The sequence below is a fragment of the Bombus affinis genome, chromosome 2 (assembly GCF_024516045.1).
Source record: "Bombus affinis isolate iyBomAffi1 chromosome 2, iyBomAffi1.2, whole genome shotgun sequence".
Classification (NCBI taxonomy): domain Eukaryota; kingdom Metazoa; phylum Arthropoda; class Insecta; order Hymenoptera; family Apidae; genus Bombus; species Bombus affinis.
In genome coordinates, this window is record NC_066345.1 from 14,427,778 (window position 1) to 14,454,231 (window position 26,454).

Consider the following 26,454-nt stretch of genomic DNA (forward strand, 5'->3'; position numbering starts at 1 on the left):
TTTTGCTTCTTTTAATTTTTGATTTTTCTTTGTTCATAATGTGTAGTACATCCTTTTCATTTAAATATCTTTTACTCTCCAAGTATAAAACTGGTGAAATGGAAACTTTTAATTATTGAACAAATTTGTTAAAACACAACCTATCGACCAACTTTATATCAATCTACTAACCTTATATAAGCAAGCATGCATTCGTATCGATGTTACGCTTGCTTTTTACGAAAATATCGAATGCAAGATTAATTCAAAGAATGTACAATGAAATTCTATAGACAGTGGTAAGTTTATTCACACACAGACTATTATTTATATTCATTTGCATATTTTGATTCAATCCATGTATTTTATCAATCCATTTATATTACACAGAGACAAATTTCTACAACTGTACATAGAATATTGACAGAAACGTTCCCATTTTGTTCTCGGCTCATGAATCTAAGGTTAAATGAATCGTGGAAGAGTAGAAAGAAGAATGATACAGCGGATCACTGCGATTAAAGTGAAAACATTCAGATAATTCGATCACGCGAACATGGTAATGGCAAAATGGCAGAACATCCCGCGAATCGTCCTTGCATCGTCCCATAGCCTTACATAAGACATCGTCCGAATAGATATCAGTTGAATGGGAACTGACTCTAAACGCGTTTTCTGCCTTTAATCACGCAATGCAAAAATAGGCTTTCCTATTTCCGGTTATCTAGTACCGGAGCGAGTGATACAGCGATCTACGGATCTACAAAGAATTCCCAAAATCCTTACAATCTAGTATCAATCGTTTTTTTTTTTTCTTATTAACTTTTCTCCTCCTACTCGTCCGAAGAGGAGTTCTACGTTATTACAGGGTGAATCCTCGATCAATCGGAATAAACGTACATGTATTCCATGTTCGTTTCTTTTCATGTGAATATTTTGATCGCTAGCGATCAAGTTGAATGGGACAATATTAATTATGCTATGATTTGTTCAATTAAAAGTTACTTTGTAATTATGTAATTAAATTTGTTTTTTATAATTGAAATGTTTACAATTTCTGATTATACATTTCAGTGATATAACTAGTATTTAATATTCGAATGACTCGGTATACTGATATTTAAGTATTCAAGAATCTTCATATTCTTGTATACCTCAGAATACACAGTACCAATATTAAATTACTTCAAATTTCTGATATTCGAAATACTTGTACTTGAACACCCAATACCGAATACTGATATTCACGTATTTAAAATACCAAGTACCGGTATTCAACACCGCTAGAATACAGGATAATGATATTCAAATACCAAAAGTTACCGATATTACCGGTATTCGAGTGCTTGGATTATTAAATACCAATATCCGAGTACCACAAAACATTGAATACCAAATATTTGAGTAATTTTAAATATCAATTGTTTAATATTTCAGAGGTGATAATATCATATATCATCAATGTGCCTAGTTCATTGCGTTAAGTACCGGTATTCAAATACATCAACGCGATCAACAGATATATCCAAGTATACTAGTATTAAATTCGTATAAAGTTATCGATTCAAATGTCTCATTGAAACAATAATTTTCAATAGCAATTGAAACAATAATTTACTCGATAGGAGACAATTTACCGTACAATTGTTCTCTATGGAGTAAATTAGAACAGGATACACACGTGGTTCCGAAGATCGAGGATTCGAGAAGGTACAATGAACGAAAATTGTACGGTCGACAATTCTATTTGGTCGCACCATGCTCGACGTACAGATTGATTCGATTTGCAATGTACAGAGTGTCGGTCTCGGTATCGCTAATACAATAACAACAATCAAAGGGATGATGGTGAGGAAAAATGGGGGTGGAGGGTGTCTGGAGTTATCGTGAAGCTGGTGCACATCGTAGCTACAATTTTCTTACAATACTGTGTCGATAAACGTCTAAATACCGGTGTGTGTGTCTGATGGCATCTTTTTTTCGTTTGCGCACATACCTCCTTTGTCTTTTGTTATTTGCTCTTTTTTTTTTTACACATTATATTAAAATATAACACCAATCTCGACTCGCTTACATTATACATGTACATATGTGAGTTCTTATTATTTTTTTTTTCTTTTGTTTCGTTTAATGTATTTAGCGATGATCGTTCGAACAGTCTCTCACCGTCAAGCGTTTTTAGAAGAGTTCCGAATTCAATATTAACATGCTCGCACTTCGCGTTTAATTGACGACACTGGAAAATGCAGGCTCCGCGGGTATAGCAATTAGGACTCTGTAGGAAAGTTTCTGGGCGATTAAGTGCAATTAAATATTATGTAGCAGTATAATTGATTTCCTTATATTAGTTTAGAGATCATGTTGCATTGTTTTATTATACTTTTATCGATTAAATATAAAATACTTTTTACTTGAATTATATTAATGAATGATAGAGTGGGAATTTTTTATTGTAATTTGTCGGCATATCTCTTTCCCAATTTTAAAAACGAGGGCTCTGAAACACTATTTTGACGGTTATCACCCATGAAAACAAATTTCGTATGTTCCTTCGCTGTATCAAATTATTTATTTTATTTATTTTTCATCCTTGATTTCGATAATTTAGCACATGGACCATTAAGAATTAAATGAATTTTAATTGATAAACTGTTGCCCGATGAAAAAGAGGCATGTTTTATATTCTCCCAATGAAAGCAATATAATTGATAAATACTTTGTACGTTACTACACAATATTTAATACACCGTAAAGACATTTTAAATAAGTTCCTGGTAGACGTGCTGTTAAATTCTTGCTAACTTTCTTGGGAGAAAAGAAGTCAAAAGTTTCCAATTTCATTTTTACTGCTATCCTTTAGCATTTCGACTATTTAGTAGACAGATGTTTGTCAGTTCTCTGAAATTTGGAAACGCGAATAATTTTACTCTAAGCCAATCATAAATCGTGTATTGGAGTACTTGTAATCAAAGTATTTAACAAGCCAAAGCACGAGAGTTGAGTTATTCAGATTATTATCAGAATTTGTAAACATTAATTTTTTCTCTAATTTATTACTCGTTAATATTCATCAATCACAGACGATAAACAAATAAAAGAGAATGTAAAAGATATAGAAATACGTAAGTTCCAAGCTATGATTTTACAGCAAGTTAAAAATTCCAATTTCGTCACATACTTCAAATTAACTTCAATTTTGATCAACATAGTCTTCATGATTATATTCTTCATAAACAAAAATATCCTCGAGTCTATTCCACAATTTAAAGTACAAAACGGACATATAATTTAGAGTACAGATTTAACTTATTAATTAAAAGTACTCAAATACCTCCTCGATCCACACTTCCCAAAAATGGTTTACATTTTTAAAATCCTCCGGCATAACACGTTCACCATTCTCTCGCGAAACTTTCCACAAATAACGAAGAAGATTTATTTTCTTTAATTGGAGCTTATGCCAGAGCGAACGTTGCGCTTTCTGAGAAGTCCAGCCAAAACGGCTAGCCTGATGGATGCGTAAAATGGTACCGTGCACAAGTCGCGCGTATGCAATCGGCAGCAGTGCGAGGGTAGAAAAACGAGGGAGCAGCGTAAAACAGCAAAAGATTAGTCTCACAGCCTTTTTATAGTTAGGAGAATCGATTAGATTACAGGGCGTTTTATTTTACGTCTTGTTACTTTTTTTTTTCTTTTCTTTAATACTCTGAAAAAAATGGACCCGTGCGACCCTTTGTTTCAACGTTGTTTATTTATTTTACTTGTTCGCGTCTACGTCTTCCTTCCTTCGTCTCTTTCTTTTCATCATTTTATTCGTCTCTTTCTCATTGATTTTCGTTTGGAACTTAGACCGTGTGTTGTGTGTGTTTGTCTGTGGCTGCAGCAGCTTTGCTCTCAGATGAAAGGGATAATGTTAAACTCGGAAGTCTTCCAGAGACATTCGTAAAACCGATTGGTCGAAAATATTATTCTAGGATCCGTTAGGGTACAAAGTATAGTTGTTGAACGATTATCATATTAGATAATTAATAACGATAAAAATGGACATTGTCTTATCGTGGGATGGAATAGGCTGTGTAAGCTCCGTCGATGCTAGATGCTCCACTGCGAGATATAATTGGAAATAAACAGACAAGATTAATAAAAAGGAAAAAAAACACAGAAAACGAAAGTAATCATATATGTACAATTTTTAGCTATTACAATAAAATTAGTTAATTATTAGAAAATATTTATAAGCAGACGATCGAACATTTTACAATGATTAGAAATTAAATTTTACTATGTTTCGATTCTATGTATGTATATATAATTTCTCATCGTAACGATAGCGGGGAAAAAGAATCTAAGAAAAAAGAAAAAAAGAACATAAAACGTGTAACGCGGTGTCTGAAACTTAAAACAGACTTTATTAATCCTATATGCCAGGTAGGCATGTAGCATCACTGTGACATTTGTGAGTCTTAATTTTCTTTCATCATTAATATTCTTGAATTACCAAAAAATGGACAGAGATACCTTCGCCCGCGGCGTTTCCCTTTCGTGTAAAATACGCGTTCGTATTTTTATCTTTACCATCTTTACTTCGTTTATTCTATTCGTTTATGATAACACGCGTGCACACGAAAGCAACAACCGGAAGTCTCTCGTCTTTTAATCGCCGTATGACCAAGGAAACGTCGCGTCGCAGGCGAGAGTTTATTATTTATATTCAATAAGTATTACATACAGTAATATATGTTCATTATTGATAGCGTTTAGTATTGTTCTAATTGGACAGAAGTTGTTGTTCTTGTTATGGTTATTTTTTTCTTTTTTTTCTCTTTTTTTTTTCTTTTTTTAAGTTGATGTTCACAATTTGGGCGAATTTTCTTTCTTTCTTTTTTCTTCTTTTTCTTTCGTTTCTTTACGTTTATATCTTAATCTTTATGATGATTAATTAGCTTCTTTCATTCGACGTTCATTTCTTCGTTACACGTTTAACCTTTTTTCCCCCCCTCTCCTTTCTTTCTATTTTCGCATCTTTCTTGTACTCCGCACGATCTATTTGATAAATTAAAAAAAATATGCGATACCGTCGTTTGATTTTTCTCTTATACGCGACACCTTTGACCATCTATCGCCGTTATATCTTCTCACAGTGCTTTACTTATCTCCTTCTTCTTCTTTTTCTTCTTCTTCTTTGCTCTTTTTTTATTTAATTCATTGTCGAACGAGAAATCAGTATCGTCATCGTCGTACTGAGCAAAAATCACGTTTGAAATGTATCAAATATATATACATATATGTATATTAGAGTCGTTTCGCGGTGAAAATTCAGCCAAGAATCAAGAAGAGTCAAGTGCAACGAATCGTGGACAATTCGCCACGACAAAGAATAGAGAAAGAAAGAAATAACGTCGAATCAACGCAGTTCCACGTGACGCTAATTCAAGATACGATCAAGCAAGCTCGTGTGTTTTTTTCATTTTCTTTAATTCGATCTCTACTATCTAAAACTTACGAATCTAGTATTGCGACCCTATGTGATCGTGTTGCACTCAGAGACGATTCACATTAGCCAGCGAATCGATTGTTGTGAATCAATGCCAGCATTGAGCAACAATTACTATGTAATTGATAATTAATGATTACAATTAATTGCCATTAACGATGAAAATTTCATTCAACTAAGTGTAATCACAATTAACGATTAAAATTGCTATTTAATCTTCGAACACTATAATGTAATATTGTATTCTCAATCGTCTTTTGTTATGAACATTTGTAAGAAACGTTGACTTTTTTATTATCCGTGTTCTGTGGTTCTTCTTGCACGATATTTTAGCAATTAATAATATTAGTGTACGATATTGCTAGTAAGATAAAGATCTTACGTTATGTAGACTTGTTTTTCTATGATTTTATGATATACCTTTATACAGAAACAGATAACTTGTAATTTGTAAAATTTCGCTTGTTTTATCAACAAATTAGTTGCTGTTACGCAAGAATAACTCGTGTCTAATTTGTTTCTTTGTTTTTTTAATTTGTAAAAGATTTTAATCGATCGATGACCAACACTGACAATCACTTACGACAGAGACGATAGCCAATGTGAATTTCTTTTTTCATCTTCAATTTATATCGTCATGCAACACGCACAGTTTCTTCCATACACTTTTGCGCCGTATAAATTAATTGCGTGTCATGTTCGCGTTAACAACGTAATGCTGGACAGAGGACAATAATTGTATGTTACAATAAAAAGGAACTTAACAGATTGCGCTAAAAAAATACAATATATATGAAACAATTGTATACATATAAAATCTTTAAATAATCTACGCAACGCGGTAAATTCGTGTCTCATGAAAAGAATTATCATCTTCACATTTATTTTAGTTTTTTGGCCGTCCCGTGTGATTTATTCCTCTGTTGGCTACATCTCCATTATTTCAAATTACCGGCCCGGCAATTTTGGAGAGTGTCTTTCATATTCTGTCTATTTATATATATATTCACTGGCAATTTCCATAAAATTGCCAAATTGTTATTTCTTTTTTTTTTATTTTAATTCATATGATTATTGTACATATTGTAATATATTTAATATTCGTATCGATATTTATTCTGTTTCTTTTTCTTTTCTTTTAAATGCAATCGGTGCTTAGAAATTATGGAATATTATTGTTTAAAACGAGCCTTGATTTACCACCAATGGTAGACGATTACGATCAAAATAACTGACTCTGTTTTTCCCTTTTTTCTTCAATTAGTGTTAAAAAATGTACAATTAATACGCGAACTTAATGATGCTTCCTCTTATATAAAAAGTAAATGGCTCATCATCCCAGTCGTTAAAATTAAAAGTTTTTTGTGGAATGCTTACAAATTATATATATATATATATATACTATATATATATTCGATTGAACATCGTTCGCTGACTTTCGATACGCAAAGACGAAACTTTTCTTCGTATCGATGTTTCTTGCGCTTTTTGTTTAATACTCATTCTCTCTCACTCTTTCTCTCTCTCCCTTTCGCGCTATACTCGCTCTCTCTCTCGCTCTCGCTATGCTACCGAAGATGCGAAGTAGTTATAGATACTATGCTTTCAGAACAGCATGTTCTGTTCGAGAAAAAAAAAGAACACCAGAAAAAAAGTTTCTTTGACAGAACGTCCCATGCTTTGTGTGATACACATTACAATGACCTAATATTTCAAGTAATATTTATAAGTATTAATTAATCCATAACTGCCCTAATGTCTAAGGGACTGAAACACTGCTGCTACACATATCATAGGCATGTAGCAATTAGGATATTTAGTGGCTTATTAGTAGAACGAAGTTACTGGTGAAGCGGCGTTGTGATCCGTTTACTTGCCCCGTGGAGAAGATCGCGTGCCAGTCGTTGAAAGGCCCTCCCCTCGGCTTCGACTTCGGTGTAAGGAATGTAAACCCTCACCTGGAGCATTCAATTGTATATTGGCATAAATTTATAATACTTCAAAGCACTCGAAAGGCGTAATATTTCTAAGTTTTAGCCAGGTTTGTATTAATTTAGCTACGTCATACAAGTTTATCTTCTCGTTTGCAGAGTTTATCTTCGAATTCAAAAGAAAGTAGGTAATTATTTTGTAGTAATTGCACATTAAGTTATTCTGTTATAGCTTTTTATATAAAATATTCTTCGTACCTCTGCTGACGCTTCGACGCATCGGTGCAGGTTGAGGGGCAGAGACATAGTTTCTAAGTGCTCGGCCACGTTTGTCCTGAATTAGTTTGTCCACTTTAACGAAGATACCGCATTTCGGTCGACACGTGAAGTACCTATGGCCATTCACAGCACCATCGTTTTTACCTGTAACAATAAAATTAATTTCCTCAACTACTTTTCTTTTTTTTTTTTTTTTATCTATTAAAAACGTTTTTTTATCGAATAGAAACGCGTAGATAATAAAAGCGACCGTTACCTGTCGGGGCATCGAGTTCAACTCCTATCCACGTTCCGGATGCAAACTCTGTTGGGCCAACGTACGCTATGACACCAGAATAGCTGTATGGGCGAACCAGCACCGATTCACCAACTATAACCCAATCCGGGAGCGGAGTTTCGACTCTACTTAAGTCGTGTCTCGATCCGAAAGCTGAACTCTTGTCGCTCACGTCGTCTATTCAATTTTTATAGAAACAGAGACGAAAGTTTATTAAAGATTCGTTAATAAACGCTAGCTACTTTGTTACTATCAATAATTATTTACCATCGATTCGTTCAGAGGAGCTGTTGTCACCGTTTTCATAGGGAATGTTAGGTTGCATTGATTGTTCGAGTCTTGCTGCTGCTTTGCTCTCTGAAACTTGTGGACGGACCATGGGGAATGAAGCCCTGTGCTGAGAACTCGTAGGCCTTCCTGTGCTAGTAGAAGCTTTCCTTCGACGTACGACCTGTAATCGTCAGATTAACATTATAAGATTAGTCGATTTAATTTGACATGTTAATCAATTCGACACGAATAATGTACGCGATACATATGTTCGTTCAATAGCATAAATATTACCTTTCCTGGTGGTAGCTTCGTGTGTACAACCGAGCTACCTTCCAGAGGGCTGTCTTCTCCAGAATTCGATGCCTGACTAATCTCCATGTCGCTTTTCCTTCTGTTGCTCAAACCCTGGCTTGGTATATCCTTCTTCTGACAATGAGTAGAACTTGTACGCGACACATTGGTATTTGCATCGCTATCGCTTTTCGTCGAAGAAACCGGACTGTCGATGTCTGCGTCCATGTAGGCACCTGTCTCGTCTAAGTTCTTTCTAGTATGCTCTGCGATATACAAAAGATCCATTTTACATATATGTTTGTATGTTTATAAAATTCAAACAGAATATTAAATCAATGGGCAAAGACATTATATACCAAATGTTTTATAAAAACTGATTTCAATTTCTCATAAATGCATAAAGATCTATCGATCTCAAGTCTTTAAGTAAATCTCAAATAAGTAAACCTGCAAACTCTTCTGTTCTCATTAAACTGTTAAACTTCGACTATTCTACTTCTTCCTCCCTTATTCTTCCCTTACTATACAATCTCTCAGCAACTATTTCACGCGACGCTCGTCTTAACACGCCTGTATACTTGAAGTATTTGCTCTTTCGAGAGCCATTCAACTAACCCTCGCCGCAAGTGTTCTCCATCACGTTCAAGTTGCCCAACGCGTTAGTCACTTCACCCATATATTCCTCCGGCGTTTCCTCCACCAGTGAGCTGTCCATTCTCTCTGGTTTCTTATAATCCAACAGGTTTCTGTATTCCAGGTCTGGTGTCTCGTCCACGCTGATAGATTTAACGGAGATGGAGTCCTCGGACGTGAGATTGGTCGTAGACACCGCTTGTGAACCGTAGCCGCTGCTGCTCATGCTTGGCGTGTTGATCTTCGTCGATTGAAGTTCGACAAGAGAATCCAGTGTGCGTGAAGAAGTTAGCGGTTTTACTGGTTTCGCCGGTGCCTGAACGTAATCGCGTGTGATTTGATTGTAACAAAGATGATATCGTGGAACTTAATAACTTTTTTTCTAATCGCGGACAAAGAGAAGAAACAATCGTACTTGATGTTTCTCGACGATTTGTTCATTTTTATACCTGTAATAGTATTTAATCGTATTTGTATTTTTTTATCGTTTCTTTTCACGGATTCAGATCTCTAGATACAGATACAATGTTTCTTCTCTAAACAAAGTTAACAATTTCACTGTCTGTGATAGATGATTTTCTAATGGTTAAGTTTTCTAAGAATTGCTTTTCGTTAAAGTGTCCCTTTTATAGAAACGCATTATACAATTATAAATCATTAAAAAATTAATTATTAGAATCGTTCGCCAACATATGAATAAAAACTTCGTGGTATCGTTCTTTCAAAAGAAAATAGAAATACCACAATTTTCGTTACGTTCATTGCAAGACCGTGTCTGACCAAAGACCATCCGTTTTCACTTTATGTGTATGCTCCACACGTTTTATCGTTCAACCGTGCAAGCTCAAACAACACATTGCTATATCTCTCAATCGATGTTTTTCCAAGTTCAAATTCGTCAAATTTTAAAACTGCATAGAAATTATTAAGATAAACGATAAGATATACGATATACGAATAATAAATAAAATATTTCTTTATGAAGATGATCGATTCTAGCAAAAATTTCAAAGCTTAACTAAAACTGTAGAAACTTCGAATTTAAGACTCGAAATTGTAATTTGTTATATATATAAGTGTTTTTTTTTTAAATAAAATACGAATATATCGATCACGTAACAAAGACAACGATTCAAGTATAAACTATTTCCAATGTATTTTCGAGATTTAAGAACGCGTACTACCTGGTACGAGTCATATTCCGAGTAATCAGCGTCGCTCTTCTCTTCGTCCTCGTCGTGTACGGGCGTCGACAACTGGTTGCCAGTGTTCGATGTTTCCTCGTGCAGAGTGGTCATTCGTAGACCCAATTTGCCACCGACCATATTCGGAGATGCTAAAAACGAACATTATCAAGTCAATAAAAGTCGCGTGTGATTATATCGCTGTTGCGAAGACCGTGAGAAATTGTAAAGAATATCAGGGCCGATCTGGCCACCGTGAGTAAAGAAAAATTGATTAAAGGTAAAGGGAAGAATCGATTGATTTGTGATTGCTCGTTTATTTAGATTTATTCCTTCTTTTGGGTTCCAACATATCAAACATCCATTTAATCGGGTTTATGATCACACTAAAAGGTGCCAGGTCGGTTCTGATACACATTTATCAGTGATTGCAATAATATCGAACAAAAGGAATGTGGTCCATGCTGTTCCTAAAGAAAAAAGAAACAAAAAAGAATGAAAAGGATAAACGGGTATATTCCACGTATTCGACGATTTGTTTTTCTAATTAAATTATCAATTATCTCTTATTCTTTATTCGCAAAGTGAGGCGCGTAATTGGAATTATTTCGATAATTTCGTGAGTAACGAGTAGATGGAGGGTTTTTTGTACTGTTGTCTTGTTGATGTTGCGTTCTGTACGTTTTCCATTTACAAATTTCCAGTAATTTGTATAAAAGTCTATAATTAGTATTTGTGTAATTATCAAAATGTTTTCGGTCACGTGTCTCATCCTATACGTTAACTTCGTGTATTGATAATGTTTGACTATTTCTCGTCTTCCACCTAACAGTATGTTTCTTCGTTCTATTTCTGATAAAACATGTGTATTTCTACGTGTCAGAATGATTCACGTGAGGCCAAATTTTGTACTCGAGTATCGAAGTAAGTGCTCGAAATGAAGATACTAGAAAGATTTGGAAGATCCAAGCACATAATACGTGGAATATAAGGCAGCCTGGAAGAAACGTAAAACAGAGGGTGAAAAAGGTACCGTATGGTAATCGAAAGCGATAAAACATCGAACACATACGGAGATTATGCACTGCGGCACAGTGAGGCTGCAGTCCCGATAAAGGACAATAACTACGGAGAAAAATGATAAATACCGAAGAAAAGAAGAAAAAGAAAACGAATCGTGATTCTTATCGATATCTATTATCGTAGTGCTACGTATAATAATCGAAATAAGGAGTAAGGAAACGAAACGATCTACTAATCACTACGAGAATGATCGAATGGACTCTTTCAAACTCGCCACATTGATTTAGAAAATCGACCATTTCAGAAATTCGTTAAATTCGACGAATATTAAGTTTTAATCCTTTCTCCAGTAAATTAGCTTCTAGAAAAATTCTAATACTTAGCAGTGCCCATCTACTGATACTATTGTTAGCTTCGTTGCCGAATGTGAAAGCTAAGAGTATGAAGTTCTACTTAATCACTGATGTATACGTTACTATTCTATTGTTGCAGTAGAAAGATAAGACGTTTGATAGAAAATATTGGAGAAAGGCTTAAATTGCATCAAAAATGAATAGAGGAAATTTCTTTCCTTAAAACATCTCCCAATTTATTTTCGAGCTGCGTTGAACCACTGGAAAATACCATTTCGATTCTTTCAGAGGTGAGGATCCATAGATCCCGCATTCGTACGAAAGATACGAAATTTCCGCGAGAATTTACACGAATAATTTGAAATAAAATCGATGAATTCTCGTGGCAATGCCAGTTCGAAAGAGCCATCAACAGCGAGTGTCACCTACACTTGGCAGAGGTGGATTGTTGCAGACGTGTCAATGAGTTGAGATTCAGGTTCAAATTCAGGAAGGTTGGTCTCGCTGAAAGGAGATAGACGTACTGATTACACGGCACTCGGTTTTTCTCGTCGATCGCTAAATACTACATTTTTGTTCTCCTCTTAATGGCGAGCCTTCGACAAAACCTTTCTTATTTTTCTTTCTTTCTGTTTGCAGGCTTGTCACGTGTGATCGATCATGCCTGTAGACTAGAAGACACTTGATACAATCAGGCAAACCAGATCAGCGTACGGTGTACACCTTTTGCGTCTCATATCGAAGATATTCGTGTCGACAGCAGTTATTACAGCCGCGTACAAATATTTGTAAAATTTAGTAGAAAATATTGCAGAGGTACAATCTAAAATCGTTTCTTCGTTGCTTTTTCATTTTGAAATTCTTTGTACACGTGAAACGATTTAACTCGCCATTCTTTAACCAATCCAAAATGCACCAATACGTTAATTAAAACTCGAAGTATATTTTTCCTAATCTTATTCGAGAAAATATTTGTTAGGAATCTTCTGAAATTCAAAATTATTTAGCACGATTAGAAATTTCAATTTATCCAGAGGATTCTATTTTAGAAATATCATTAACGAAGAGATTTGATCGTAATTTATGATCTCATATGCATCGTGGATTTGTCATAAAGTATGCTAACGATAGCATTTTATTAGTTTAAAGTCAAAAATGGTAATGATCTCGGGCTGTTCCCAATGCGGTATTTTCCTTGGATTTTTACTGTACAGTCGATAGTATTAAATATGTAGATTCTATCCTCCCGCAAAGCATGCTTCACTATGGCCGAAACAATAATCTCATGCAGTACTAAATTAATCTTAATTTTGCCCCCTACACCATTCTCAACTTGTCTGCTTGTATTTCTTCGCTTCGTTCGACTTTAAACTAATTCTTCCTGCGGATAAAGAAAATGGGTCTTTCGTCATAAAGAATAGTTGGATAAATTCTTCTTCCAAATACGAATAAATATTTATTCCCTTCTTTGAAATATATCTTCCCATTTTCTTAGTTACTTGTAAGTTTCTTCCTTCTTCTTCGCTTCAATGAAAAACAATTTAGTTGCTTTAATTAATTAAGACCAACGATATCATTTAATTAAGGAAATATTCATAATACAAAAAAGAAAGATCCAGAATTGTTTTTCACAAGCACGTCCACCTAAATCATTAATCAATAAATATTTATATATATATATGTACACATATATGATACAGTTACCCTACGTCTGTTTCTAAAATATCGCTTAATAGCACATTCACAGGTAGAGACAGTAAAAGTAGAACAACTTCACAAGCCATCTTATTCGTCTTTCTCAATTTGTTCTTTTTTACTCTTCGACTATAACTTGATCATGATAAGAAAAAAAAACATCTTATGCACGCTGGTTCACTCTTAAATTCAGTCTTAGAACATAGATACCAATCTCGATAACTCGTCGAACGTTACGAATTCTCTTTCTTATCTCAAACTTCGACGAGTCGTCGATAAAAAGAAGAAAAAGATTAAAAAAAAAAGTAAGAAAAAAGAAAAAGGATAAGAAAAACAGAACTATAGAAATCGTTTCTATTCTAGTAAAAAATTTTTGCGAAAGAATTGTTCAAATACCCATGCTTCTCGACTGCGATTCGTGATATAGTATAGTATAGATTATAGATAATTATAGTCGTGATATACAGTGCTAGTGAACATGATTTCTACGCATGGTGATCTCTGATAGATACTGCGATAGACACGAGAGAAGATCGTTCTTTCATCTTGCTTTTGCAATGCGTTGACGTGACTTTCGTTAAGCGTCGATCATGATCAGCAACGCAGACAAATCATCGTGTAAAAGATGTGAGCCAAAGAGAAACAATCCGCATGAACATAGACGAGCCGATATATGCTTGCTTAGAGGCACACAAGGTAACGCATTCGGCATGCAACAGTAAAATCGTGAAACTAAAACAGCATTCGCTCTCGTTGCAATGAAACAGCGTTCGATACATAGACACATAGACAGAGAAGGCATCAGCAATTTTCAGAACTAGAGTTTAGATCATTTGAAGCGAAATATTCGTAATACGATTTTTGTTGGAAATGACAACTTGAGTTCGTGCTCGCCATCTATATGCAGATGCGCTAGTTACAATAAATAGTAACTAGAAGATAGATACAATCTAGAGACAAGTTCTAGATACAATCGATAGATTTAATCGATAGGTTTAAGATGTCCTTTTGTTTTTATCCCTAGTCCATGTAAGAATGTGCAATAAAGGTTTTTCGGTTCAGAACGGTGTGACAGATTTATCCAAAGAATACAATAATAGCTATTATGATCTTACCTCTAAATACAGAAATAACAACAATTTATACTAACAAGAATATAATCTTATATAGAAAATGTAAAATCTTCGGGTTATCCATTTAATTGAAACGTTGAACACTGGTAAACAACTTTCTACCATAGTGTTAGTGAAATTAAACGATTACAGATACACGAAATATTGTTTATAAGTGTATTACAATACACATAATTTGATTTTAATGCTATGATAATAAGAGCTTTAAACAAATAAAAAATCATGAAAATCTTGTATTCTCTTTGATGATATGAATCACTTCTGGTTCTGAACATTGCTAGGATCACAAAAAAAAAAAAAAGAAAATAGAAGTGAAGCACCATCGACACAATATATACACATATATATATTTAAGGCGCACTGGAAGAACTAGAACAACAGACAGACTCAACCACTCACGAGACATATTTATATACTAAATCGTCACTGCCTGTTACGGCATCAATCAAATATCAATCAAGACTCCATTTTACCTGAGTTCAGAATGGAGCCTTGCGTGGGCCGAAATAGTTGTAGAAGTAGTAGACGTAGTGTTATAAACAGAGGAACAGAGATATAAGTTGCATATTATTGATATAATCGCTTGGACTCGTTCGTATTAATTTTGCTACAAAATTCTGCTGATTATCAATAAAGCTCGTTAATTAACGTTATCAAAGAGGCTCTGTAACAAGTGGTGGAGCTTTTTTTTGTAAATATCGCTGCTAACAAACGCTAAGGCGGATCTGAAGAAAAAAACAGTAGGTCGTTTTTCTTTTTACCATGCTCAACTCTCTTTAGGGCCGCCCCTCTCTCTCCCTCTCTCTCTCTCTCTCCCCCTTTCTTGCATGATATCATGGTTCATGTGATTTTTTTTTTTTTTTACTAGGAAAGCTTTAATAAACGTTGCTAAATAGTGGCAAAAATCGTGCGTAAAAGTTGAACATAGCGTGGTGACATAACAGTATGATAGAAGCTGTAAATAGAATAAATACGAAGTTCCAGTGTGTAGTGGTAATTCGCTAAGAGGGAGATCGATTTTACCAAACATCGTTAAGGAGAGTGATCGATCTGTTTGATCGTGTCTGTTCTAAGTGATTGAGCGATTTCCTTGTATGGTGTTCTTCTTTTTCATAGACAGAATTCGGTAGAATTTCATAGAATTTTTATTACTTGTAAATCTCATTTTTTTCTTTTTGATATTAGAAATATTAATTAATATTATTTAATATTAGAATTATTAGGACCGTCATCGTTTCCGAGAAATCTAGATCCTTCCGTACAATAATTTCCTAAAAGATAATATTTTCTGAAAATTTCCATTAAGATATTGCAATATTTTGATCTATCGTGAACACAAAGTGTGTCAAAAGGGTTGAAAATTGAGAGCACGCGTAACGCTTCTGTAAACGGATATAGAGAAAACTTTTTTTATTTTACAGATGGAAGCAAATTTGATTTTCAGTGGACACGATATAAGGAAACGCTAACGATGGATGACATGAAATCTCAATAATAAAAACGAACGAAAAAGGAAACGGATGAAATGAACATCTTCCATTATTCAGAAACAACATATCTAATACCAAAGGAGGACATAACAGTGGAATTTTAAGACAATCAAAAACAAGGGCAAATCTTAGAGTGACTATCATGGCAAGGTGGTATATTTATAAATATATATATATATGTATAATATATTAAGAAACATTGCATAAGCCACATTTCAGAAATGAATGAATAGACTTTTTTCGTTGAATATAATTCAAGAAAGCAAAAAATCAAGGCAACGAGAAGTGATCGTAAAACGTATGTCAATATATTATTCTAAGACTAAGGTCCTCAAAACACAGTGCTATTCAAATTTATCAAAGCGTTTAAATATTATTAATAATTCAAATTGTGATTTAAGCAAACTAAGATGTTGCATTCAATCAAATGATGGATTCGCATAAGATTATAAGTCATAAAGATATCCAAACAAAATTAGAAGAAAGAAAAAGGAAAAGAAAAAAGAGAGAGAGAAAAGAAACTAAAACGTCGAAAATTAAAATTCATTGGAACTTTTAATGTAAAGTAGCAATCCATTTAGCGTAAAATTCTGCGCTCAGGTAGCAAGCTCTGTCGTTGATCATAGAGCAGCGTTAATAACGAAACAAAATAATATTCGTTTGCTAAATTAGCTACGCCTTCATCAACATCATGGCAAAAACGCTTGCGTAGCAAAAGAACTCTCTTGCAAGAAATCTTGGGAATTACCTCTTTGTTGGCGTGCTTATGGTAACACCGTTGGAGATATTGTTAAAAGTTATTATGAACAATAGTAACATGTTAATTCTATTGCCATTACACAATCGTAGAATTAAGTGATATATGCAATCGATCGAATTAATAAAATGGATTACTACAAAATGAACGGTGAACTAATGAATGAGAAAATGAATTGTATGAGTGAATATTTTGTGTGAATAATAATAAAAAAAAAAAAGAATCCTTCGTTTGTCGTTTATATTAGCTTCTAACTTGAGTATCAAAATTTCATTTATCTTCTATGATTTCATAAATTATATATTCTTTCAAAATTGTTCATTGTTATCAACGTTAAACATCAAACATATAATTATTTTATACACTTTCAGTTGGATGTGCAATTAAGAAATCATAGAACGTATGATCGCTGAATTTGTTGTTTGGAAATGTTTCGTTGGAAAAATGTAATGAATAAAAATGAAAAGTTTGCTTACCGATTCCGAATGGTTTAGCTGGCGCAGAAACGAAGTTCTCATCGTTTCTGGTGTGACCCGTGGATGCACGTCGCGAATGAAGCAGCCCGTTCAACTCTGTGTTGAGATCAGTCACGCTTTCAGAACGCGTGACGTTCAAAGAGTCCATCGAGGTGTCGGATCTCATGATCTGCAAGTAGTCGGCGTATTACGTTACTTATCTCTATCTCAGGAGATACTGTATGATCTAACTATAGTTTGTCCAAAATCAATCAGCCGTTCAAGGCTTTTCTCCAATTATAAACATCACAAGCGACCCCTCCCTCTTTTACATTCTTCGACCATTTAAAAAATTAAAAAAGTTAATGAATACATTTCTTTTAAATATCATCTTCGTTAAGTGTACTGAGGTGTTTATATGGCCAAATGATTCTAGACAAACCGCGATAATTTAGAAAAAGTGACAGGATAGTGAATACAATGAAATTTTGAAACTAATGATACTAGAATGTCTAAAACTACTACTGGTTTGGACTGAAATAAGAAAACACTTGGATCTAAAAGTGGAACACAAAATACCAACTATAAGATAGAGATTAAAAAAGAAAAACAAATTAAACGAAAGCATACAGTGCGTCCGAGACGGCGGAGAGGCAGTAGTACCTGCGAGAAGTTGGGTACGCTTGCTGTCTTGCGCATAAGTGGTTGACCTTGTGCTTGCAGTAATTCTTTTACCGCGACGCTTTGTCGTAATCGGTCTAAAGTTAAGATACTTTCCACCGCAGAAACACCGCGTGTGTATTTTTCTATGCAAACATCAGACATGTGAGTTTAAATTATATTTTTATGTATGTTTGGTCTTGAGTGTACAAGATTTTACGTAAGTATTATCAAAGCTGACTTACCGATGTAAGTCTCGCCATCACATAAGCTATTGTCTTCGCCACTGGCAGCTATTTGTGCCAAACTCTCGCGATCTTCCAATTCTTCGCTAGCCTTTGGTATATTAGACACGACTTCGTAAGTGACTCCAGTTTGAGTTAAGCAGTCGGTACGAACGATTCTCTTGAAGATTCTGTCTGTGATACTTTGTCGTTTGTAGATGTTCAAGGCTAATCGTTTACGCAGCACAAGGTCCATCGGTGCCGGGTGTGAGAGGCGCACCGTTGTTTTCAAAATTAAAAAAACCCGCTCGTTTGCTAAAATATATTTATAAACAGAATTGAAGATTCCGAATATTATAAATTCTTGAACATCAGGTTTTTATTGTTGTATATCTTACCATCTGTGACTTTGTTCAGATGTATATTGTCGTGTATACTGGAATCCCAAGCAGCGATAGCGCACACATCTTTCTCTATGCGACGAATTATGGGTAAATTGTAGAATTTATTGCCATGTTCCTTTGGTAAGATGGAATTTAACCCGGTTACGGAGACTTCTTCTCCCGACTGATGTGTTGAAAGATCATCGGCTGTGAATATTCGATTATTAAGAAATCATTAAATGTGTATTGCTAAATATAAACGATTTTAGACAAATTGTGACAGTTTACAAAAAGATGAATAATTTTACACAAAATACATGTAGAATCTTTTTAACGTACCATTGAGATCAAGGAAGAGAACAGGTATGTGCGGTTCCATTCCTGGAGGGGGGTTCCAGTCAGCAGGAGCACCAGGAATACCTGACCCTGCTGCAGGGACTAACACTGCGTTTCTTTCTTCTGTGAGACTGACCCACTGATCCACGAGGCTTTGTTCTCGTTCAATATCTTGTTCAGTTTTATCTGTAATTATACATTGAAATTAATTATACAATATTAGTTATGTAATGATTTCAATAGAAGGTTGAAGTTTTTTCTATACGAAAAATATACCTTGTTTGTTAATGAGTTTCTGTATCTGTTGATCCAAGTATTGTCTCCTTCTCATTAAAGCTTCGCTCCACTTTTCCCTTAGTATACTTAAGTCTTCGTCCTGATAACTATCCAATGGAATCTGAAGACGATTCCTTACAGACACGCTACCAACTGCTATATTTAATATCGACTGACAAATTATGGGCAATGTTCCTGAATTTTGTACTGGTTTCACGCGAACTTGTATTCGTCGTTGCTGTCCTTGACGTAACTGATAAATACCTCCTAAAAAAATATGAATTACACGCTAAGCAATGAGCTATAACGTAACGATATTTTAATATATTTAAAAAAGACAAGTATACAATGTACCTGTCCATGTATCTTGTTTCACAACCACATCCACCGGTGAATATTCCCCTTGCTCATTTAGTTCCTGGATTTCGACCCACAATTCGATCTTCCGCGTTAGCTCTGACCATCGATCAGCCAGAGATCTAGCTTTTGCAAGTTGCTGCTCGACTTCCCAACCTGGTTTACTTCGCGAAAATCCGGCACTTCGGTGTCCCCAAACTTCTATGCTTAAGGCCCCTTCTGTATATGAAAATGTGTTTCTATGTATTTAAAAATTCCATATCTATACATATATCGTAATAGGATTAGTTATCGTATCACTGAGACATCAAATAATTTGATTCACCACTCACCGCTACAGTGTTCGATAAACTCCTCCGTTATGGGCACGGTAAAATCTTTCGTGTGATTAAACTTGAACACCAGAGAGTCTCTCTGCCCTATCTGGCAATTCGAAGTTAATTGTTCGGAATTGTCGATGGCTGGAACCACTATGGGGTCTGGATGTCCGCAGAACATATATTGACAAAATACAAAATGGCTCAGTGACAGAGGCAAACCAGTTGCTTGTTTGATGGTCACGCGACAAGTGATGAAGCTCGATCCGGAATAATCCTCAGGTTCTGACGAGGTCGAGTCATTCGACGATTCTGACGCTGCCTCGCAGATACGGTCCTGAGGAAAGTGACCAGATATGCGACTAATCTCGACCTGCAGTCGTCCAGCGACTTCTCCTTGTTGGCTGATAATTGGCGTGTGATAATCTAATCGAACGTCGTGAAACAGAACCTCTAAGAAAATATTCGCTACTCCAATGAGATTGTGATTCTCCTGGGACTCGTAGAATGGGTCTTGGGTCTTCCCGGGCACTTCATCCTAATTTAGAAATCGTTTAGATTTACATAGTTTCTCTAGTTACTGTTTAATGCATTGCTGACTGGCTATGAATATGCTCCTCATTCTCATTTTGGATAAAATAGCCAGTCAAAAATGTATTAAAAAAACTGGAATGAACTAAGTAGTATACCTTAATGGCAGGTAATCGTTGACAATTGTTGGGATCCTTTCTGTCCTCGTACATGTCCCGCATATCGACTAATTTGTTTTCTAATTTTTCCATGGACCACACCTGGCTGCCCATGTTTGTCCTTTTCACTAGAATCGCAGGCTCGCTGACGAAGGCGCCCCGCTGAAAAAATACACTCTGCATGTCGAAGAGTGTGAAAGCAGAATGAACAGAAATAAATAAACACAACTCAAAAGAAAATTAAATTAGTACAACGAAGAAGGTGTATATAAAAAAAAGATGATGAGAAAGATGATAAGAAGTATTAATAAAGTAACAAAATATTTATGCTGAAGTATTTGATGGATAAGTTGATATATAGGCATGCTGATATATTTCGATTAAATTTCTTAATTTTCACCTCTAATAATCTGAAAAGATCAGAAAAGGCAATTTCATTAGACTCCAAATTATCTAAAAGTTGTAAACACGAGTTTTAAGAATCCAGAGCCAAGCTCTGAAGATTCCTTAATTCCATTGCTTTAAAGATGTAATAAGAATCAATAAGAAACAGCACATGCGTTACCTTTCTATTTGGACTTAAATTGTTTGGCGGAATCTGTAAAGTGACGCTAAACTTCGTTTGCTTCCCCATCTCTTCCGCCAAGAAGTTTGCCTCCTGCACCAATGCGTTCGCCTTTAAGATGTCCGCTTTCAATTGACCTAAACTCCTTTTGAACATCTCGTCTCTTTCCTGGGCCCACTTCTCTACTCGCATTTGCGTAGTTGGCGTGCAAGCAGGAAGTTTACTACTTTGACTGCCCCGCAGGGGATCGTATGGTACGTAAGGGGAATAGGGTGTCGATGGAGACAAAATGTTGCGAAGTTGCTGAAACTGCCGCTCGTACTCTTGCCTCTGTTTCTCTAACGCGACCTAAATACAGGAATACATTGATGGTACTTGATAAGATAAAACTGGGAAGTAACAGTCAGCTGTGACAATTTCATTCAACATTGAGGAATATATATTCATATAACAAAATCTGATTCTGAACCTTCCCAAGTAAATATGGAATTTAGGACTATACAGTTAATTACGTTACTATTATATGGCATCTAACATAGTTACTTAGAACCGATTAAAGAAGTTAAACTAGAAAATTGGTAATTTTTTGTAAATCTCCAAATAGTTCTTCACTTTTCTTGAAAATATTGTTGGACTTGTGTCACTTTTGAAATAAATATGCGATATTCCCTATTGGATATGAGCAATATCTTTGAGTATCTCCGCCAAACATCATCAATCCCTAAGTATACCTGTTTATCTTCTTCGTGCTGCTTCTCGAGTCTAGCGATAGCTCTTTGAATAGGGTCGTTCGACAACTCGTTAAGCATCAGTTCTTCTCGTGCAAAAGTGTAATCAATATTCTGTGCCGGCGTCTGAGGCTCACTGTTGATCGCTATAAACAGAGGGGCATACATACATACAGACTCTCGGATGTCACACATCGATCTCAAAGAATTCAATCAGGCATATCCATTAAGCGTTACCTGTTGCACTTCTGGGACAATTCACCCGGAAGAAATGATGATTTCCCCAGACGATCCTGTCACCGTGTAACAACGGCGTTTTCTCTACTACCTGAGTGCCGTTCACGAAACACCTAGCACCGTTTAATGGCGTCATATAGAGGCCAGTTTCCTCTATCGTGATGACACAGTGTTCAGGCAGAATACCAAGACCGTGCAGCTGAATGTCTTGCTCTGTCTTTGCCGAACGTCCTCCAACCAGAGTCCTTTCCTAATTATTAACACAACGAGCTCAATATTTTGTATCACGTATTTTATACTTTATACTGTACATTTTTTATGTATTATGTTACATATACAGAGTGTTCTAGTAATTATGATACAATTGGCAAACGTAGTGATTCTATGTGTAAAATATTATTTGGCAACTATCTAATTTGAGAAACGCCGAATATCTCCAGTTTTGTAAGATTAGTACAATTTACTGGGATAAATTCGTATTACATAATAAAGAGAAATGATATTTTTATGACCAAATTGTACGCTACTAATATATCAACGATTTTCATAATCAATATTTTATTAAAAATGAAAGGGGGCGTCTTAATTATTCGGAAGTAATTAAGAATTTTTATGTACCTTCAGATAATAAACTAGCAGCTCGTTCAAGCTAGGGTCGTCGTTTAGATTTACGAGATAATACTTGTTCTTTTCCACTTGGATACCAGAGGCTTGAACACTGATTCCCATTTTTTCTAAGGCCTGTTGCCTCTCGTGTTGCAGCCTCTCGGTTTTCACCAGTTTTTCCTCCCACGTTTGCGACATTTCCTTCATTAATCGTTCCGATTCCGACAGCTTCTCCGTTATGTCTGTGCGTTGCTGGCCCACTATCGACCCTTGTCCCTAGAATTTTCCGGAAGAAGAGAATCCTAAGTTTAGTAGAGCGCAGAAGTAATTATTTATCGAGTAACTTCTACGAATGCAGTTGTTTGTTAAATCCGGAATGAATTTTAATGGAGCTACGAAGTACGAAGTTGGAGGAATCGGTTTAAGATTATTTCCTCTATCTAGTTTATTAAATTCCCAATAATTTATAACTATGTTGTACATTATTTACGCTTCTTTTAAAAATAAATCTGCTCGATTCAACGAGTTTCATAACTTCGTTGGAATCTCGTCTCTCGTTGAAATATCACATTATTCGTATTTAAGGGAATTAATCTGCGTCGTTTTGTTTGACGCTTTCCTTGTAATTTTCTTCGCGAAATGTGAAACTTCGACGGGAAGTTTCTAATACGGCTAATTGTAAGAAACTTCTTCAAGTTTTTATCGACCAACTCTAATAGCCATGTTTGTCTGTCCGGTCTAACGCATAATTAATATAACGATGTTAACGAGTCTTAATCATCTTACAGTTGCATGTAATAGCATCTCTTTCAACGCCTCCACTTCCTGCCTTAATTCCCGAATGATTCTTGCATTTGGATCCTCGTTGACCACCGCGTGATTAACGATTCTCTTGGCTCTGTCCGCGTATCGCAGGGTTGAAAGCGTTTCCTCGTAATTATCCGCGGCAGGAGATATAGTGGCTACCATTACGGTCTTACTGTTCCCGCCAAGGTTATCCTATAATTAAAAGTACAGCATGGTTATAAATGAAAGAAGTTGCTTTTAAAATTAATTAAATCTCGGTGATCGCAAAACTTTGTTTTCTTAATTATTTCACTTTATTTTAATTCTACAACTTTTCCATACTACGTTCTATCGTTCACAGAGACTAATTTATTTATTTATTTATTTATTTATTTTTTTTTAGATACAGTTATAGTCTACTTTGTAATTATTAACGAACCTCTTCATATTGAATGTTATATTCCAAAAAAGAAAAAAAGAAACCCATCAAAAAGTATCACCCTCACCACCCCTTTACATTAGCAATTTTGTGTTAATTCGTTCTTTACCGTTCTGATATATATTTCCCATTCTGCACCTAACAATTAGCAAGCTGGTCGCGTCTAACATTCCAAATATATCAAACGATACCTTCAACAGCCACGTCAGAACGGAGTCCCTGTACGGCACGAACTTGTCCTTATTCTTATTATTTCCGGAATTTTGATCCGCCAGCTTCGAAATGACTAGACCCAACGTCGTTAGGGATCTGCAAACATTCGTCTCTCTTATATCGCACGATCTATCGCGTCTCTGGTATATTTCCAGGCCACAGGCGCAAACACTTCTAGCCTTATTAACAAGGTAGAAGATGGTAAATATTTAATCACAAGCAACGTTTTCTAACAGCGTTCGACGATTAGCTCTATCGCGCCAACAAAAGGAAACTTTACTTGTTTATGTTGCTTCCTTCTTTAAGCCTATCGCCCACTGCTCCAGTTTTCACAGCCCTTTCGCTCCCTGCCAAGTCCACCAGGCTCATCCGCGAGACCTTTTCACCGCTGACGCCGCTCTTCGAGTCCGTCAACGTCTGCGTCAGGATGACGGAGAATACAGCGTGCGACCGTGAACTCTCGGAATTCATGTTCGTCGCAGCTACCGTCCTCGACTTGTTCCCCTCCGCCATCAGGTTGTCGATGTCCTGCGAAATCATCGTAGTAACTCGTGACGCCAATTTGACTTTTCTCTTGTTACCGCTCGAATCGCACACGCGATATGCAGCTTCGAGCGGCTTCAACATATCATCCGGTCGTTGATAGATTACTCGGCTGACTTGACTGACTTGGTGAAAGGTGATTTCTGGGCTCGGGTTACCGGCGAACGGATGGCTGGCATGGAAAAGTTGGGAAATTAAGGCGATTCTGTTGGGAAATTCAGTCGATTCGGCAGGAATGCTGGATTTAACGATCGCAACGATTCGGTAGCTGGCGAGCGTGACGTAACGAGCAGATTCTTGGGTATTCCGAGAACCGGAAAACCGATTTGACATTCTCCGACTTTCGTGTTCGCCAAGTTTTACGAGGGAACCATTTCCATCCGTTTCTCGAATTTTACGTATCCACCGTTTCTTCGAAGCTCCAAAGCCTTTCTCTGTCTTCTTTCTACGATTATCCTGAGATGGAAAAGCTGGATATAAAAGAAAGAGGAAGATATCTGGACTTTCCAACGATTTCCAGTACGTCTATCGGAATACGAGATATTCTTACACGCGTCTTTTCCAAGATCGTCTTGTAATTTTGAAAATCAGAGAGGAAATTGGAAAATTCCAATCTTTCGGTGTAATCCCGACAGATACGGCAAATAGTTCCCGTTAATTTGTAGAAACGTAGAGAACTGGCCGAGACACGGTGACGCGAAATATAAACGAAGCGCGATGAAACACGAAGGAAGAAGCTGCTAGGTAAACGTTTCCTAAGTTTCCCCTTAAAAGCTGCAGCATCGAACGACTGTGCGCGCGGTTTCTATGGAAAAGGAGATCGCATCGAAACGATACAAAGGAAAGCCGAAAAACGTGACACGATAGTATCGTAGTTCACAGTCGATGAAGCAAATTGAAACTTATCACGCGTTACTGGTATGCACGAAACGTGTTTGTTGCATAAAAGAGGTAACCACTAGCTTCGCATACATGTAAAACGACCTGATTTTACTTTCTGAAAGGATCGTGTATCGTTATACACCTTCGTTCGTTTAATGTTCGTCGGTCGGTCGGTCGAGCGATCGGTAAAAGTCATTGGATCGGTGGTAATCGCGACAGTTCAATCAACTTCATCAACTTAGAAAATAAACCGACGTACGTACGATTTTCAACGTTCTTCGGAAACGAATACCAATTTCATAATGGACATCAAAGAGATTCATATTAATTTCGTAAAACGACACCACGCTTTTGTTCATAATATTCGGTTGCTTTTCGCGAGAACGCGAAATCATTAATTTCGAAAGCTATAAAGTTCACCGTTTCGCCATTTAATTGCAGATGATAGTACATTATTGCGGGAATTAAATCGTCGAAGCACCGCAATGACGGATATCGATCATAACAGTTTCAGTTTTGGCAATATGCCAGTTACACGCGAAACAAGCGATAAATAACAGCGGTGCGATTTGCCGTATCGTAGAAAAACCGGACAAGCGTGTTGCCAGTCTTCGTTTATCGATAAATAACCTGACCGAAAAGAATATTTAGAATAAACAAGATATATCGTACGAAAGAATACGACGGTATAATTTATACGTAATTTATATACACGAGTATCTCGCCTATGTTGCGAGTAAAACGAGTAATATTAAATATCTCGGTATATTGAACGATGCAAAGAGTGTGATAAGAGGAAAACGACGTTTACAATTTTCATGTAATTTTAATAATTTGATTGTCATTCGAACGAAAGGAAGTTTGAAAGAAAAAGAATGCGAATTTTATATTTTTTTAGAATTTTAGAATTTTAGAATTTTATATTTAAATAGATATAATAGGTTTAACAAATATGAAAAAATG

The 26,454-nt window shown here is 35.8% G+C and overlaps 1 protein-coding gene and 2 long non-coding RNA genes across 15 annotated transcripts in view; 2 read left to right on the forward strand and 1 right to left on the reverse strand.

Moving 5' to 3' along the window:
* Window positions 1-9,414, forward strand: part of LOC126926745 (uncharacterized) — a 71,313-nt gene extending 61,899 nt beyond the window's left edge. Inside the window, exon 5 of the long non-coding RNA XR_007714842.1 lies at window positions 9,285-9,414. This is a non-coding gene — a long non-coding RNA (uncharacterized LOC126926745). The remainder of the gene's footprint in view (window positions 1-9,284) is intronic.
* Window positions 4,145-26,454, reverse strand: part of LOC126926294 (kinesin-like protein KIF13B) — a 160,385-nt gene continuing 138,075 nt past the window's right edge. The window contains exons 5-30 of one of the 13 annotated variants that reach the window (XM_050742581.1): window positions 24,347-24,594; window positions 24,045-24,162; window positions 23,415-23,627; window positions 22,641-22,904; window positions 22,023-22,272; window positions 21,789-21,931; window positions 21,058-21,405; window positions 20,493-20,669; window positions 19,819-20,341; window positions 19,484-19,705; window positions 19,130-19,396; window positions 18,857-19,039; window positions 18,533-18,724; window positions 18,156-18,449; window positions 17,881-18,056; window positions 17,272-17,440; window positions 16,787-16,801; window positions 15,022-15,039; window positions 12,150-12,224; window positions 10,345-10,496; window positions 9,143-9,476; window positions 8,525-8,790; window positions 8,228-8,411; window positions 7,940-8,137; window positions 7,663-7,827; window positions 4,145-7,431 (exon numbers count right to left, since the gene is read on the reverse strand). In XM_050742581.1, the coding sequence (XP_050598538.1) occupies window positions 7,343-7,431; window positions 7,663-7,827; window positions 7,940-8,137; window positions 8,228-8,411; window positions 8,525-8,790; window positions 9,143-9,476; window positions 10,345-10,496; window positions 12,150-12,224; window positions 15,022-15,039; window positions 16,787-16,801; window positions 17,272-17,440; window positions 17,881-18,056; window positions 18,156-18,449; window positions 18,533-18,724; window positions 18,857-19,039; window positions 19,130-19,396; window positions 19,484-19,705; window positions 19,819-20,341; window positions 20,493-20,669; window positions 21,058-21,405; window positions 21,789-21,931; window positions 22,023-22,272; window positions 22,641-22,904; window positions 23,415-23,627; window positions 24,045-24,162; window positions 24,347-24,594 (5,283 nt within the window). In that variant the 3' untranslated portion in view covers window positions 4,145-7,342. The remainder of the gene's footprint in view (window positions 7,432-7,662; window positions 7,828-7,939; window positions 8,138-8,227; window positions 8,412-8,524; window positions 8,791-9,142; window positions 9,477-10,344; window positions 10,497-12,149; window positions 12,225-15,021; window positions 15,040-16,786; window positions 16,802-17,271; window positions 17,441-17,880; window positions 18,057-18,155; window positions 18,450-18,532; window positions 18,725-18,856; window positions 19,040-19,129; window positions 19,397-19,483; window positions 19,706-19,818; window positions 20,342-20,492; window positions 20,670-21,057; window positions 21,406-21,788; window positions 21,932-22,022; window positions 22,273-22,640; window positions 22,905-23,414; window positions 23,628-24,044; window positions 24,163-24,346; window positions 24,595-26,454) is intronic. The other 12 variants (XM_050742590.1, XM_050742602.1, XM_050742594.1 and 9 more) reach the window with 12 other exon arrangements.
* Window positions 14,643-17,036, forward strand: LOC126926727 (uncharacterized). The gene is made up of 3 exons (XR_007714824.1): window positions 14,643-15,288; window positions 15,970-16,188; window positions 16,258-17,036. It is a non-coding gene; the product is annotated as an uncharacterized LOC126926727 (long non-coding RNA).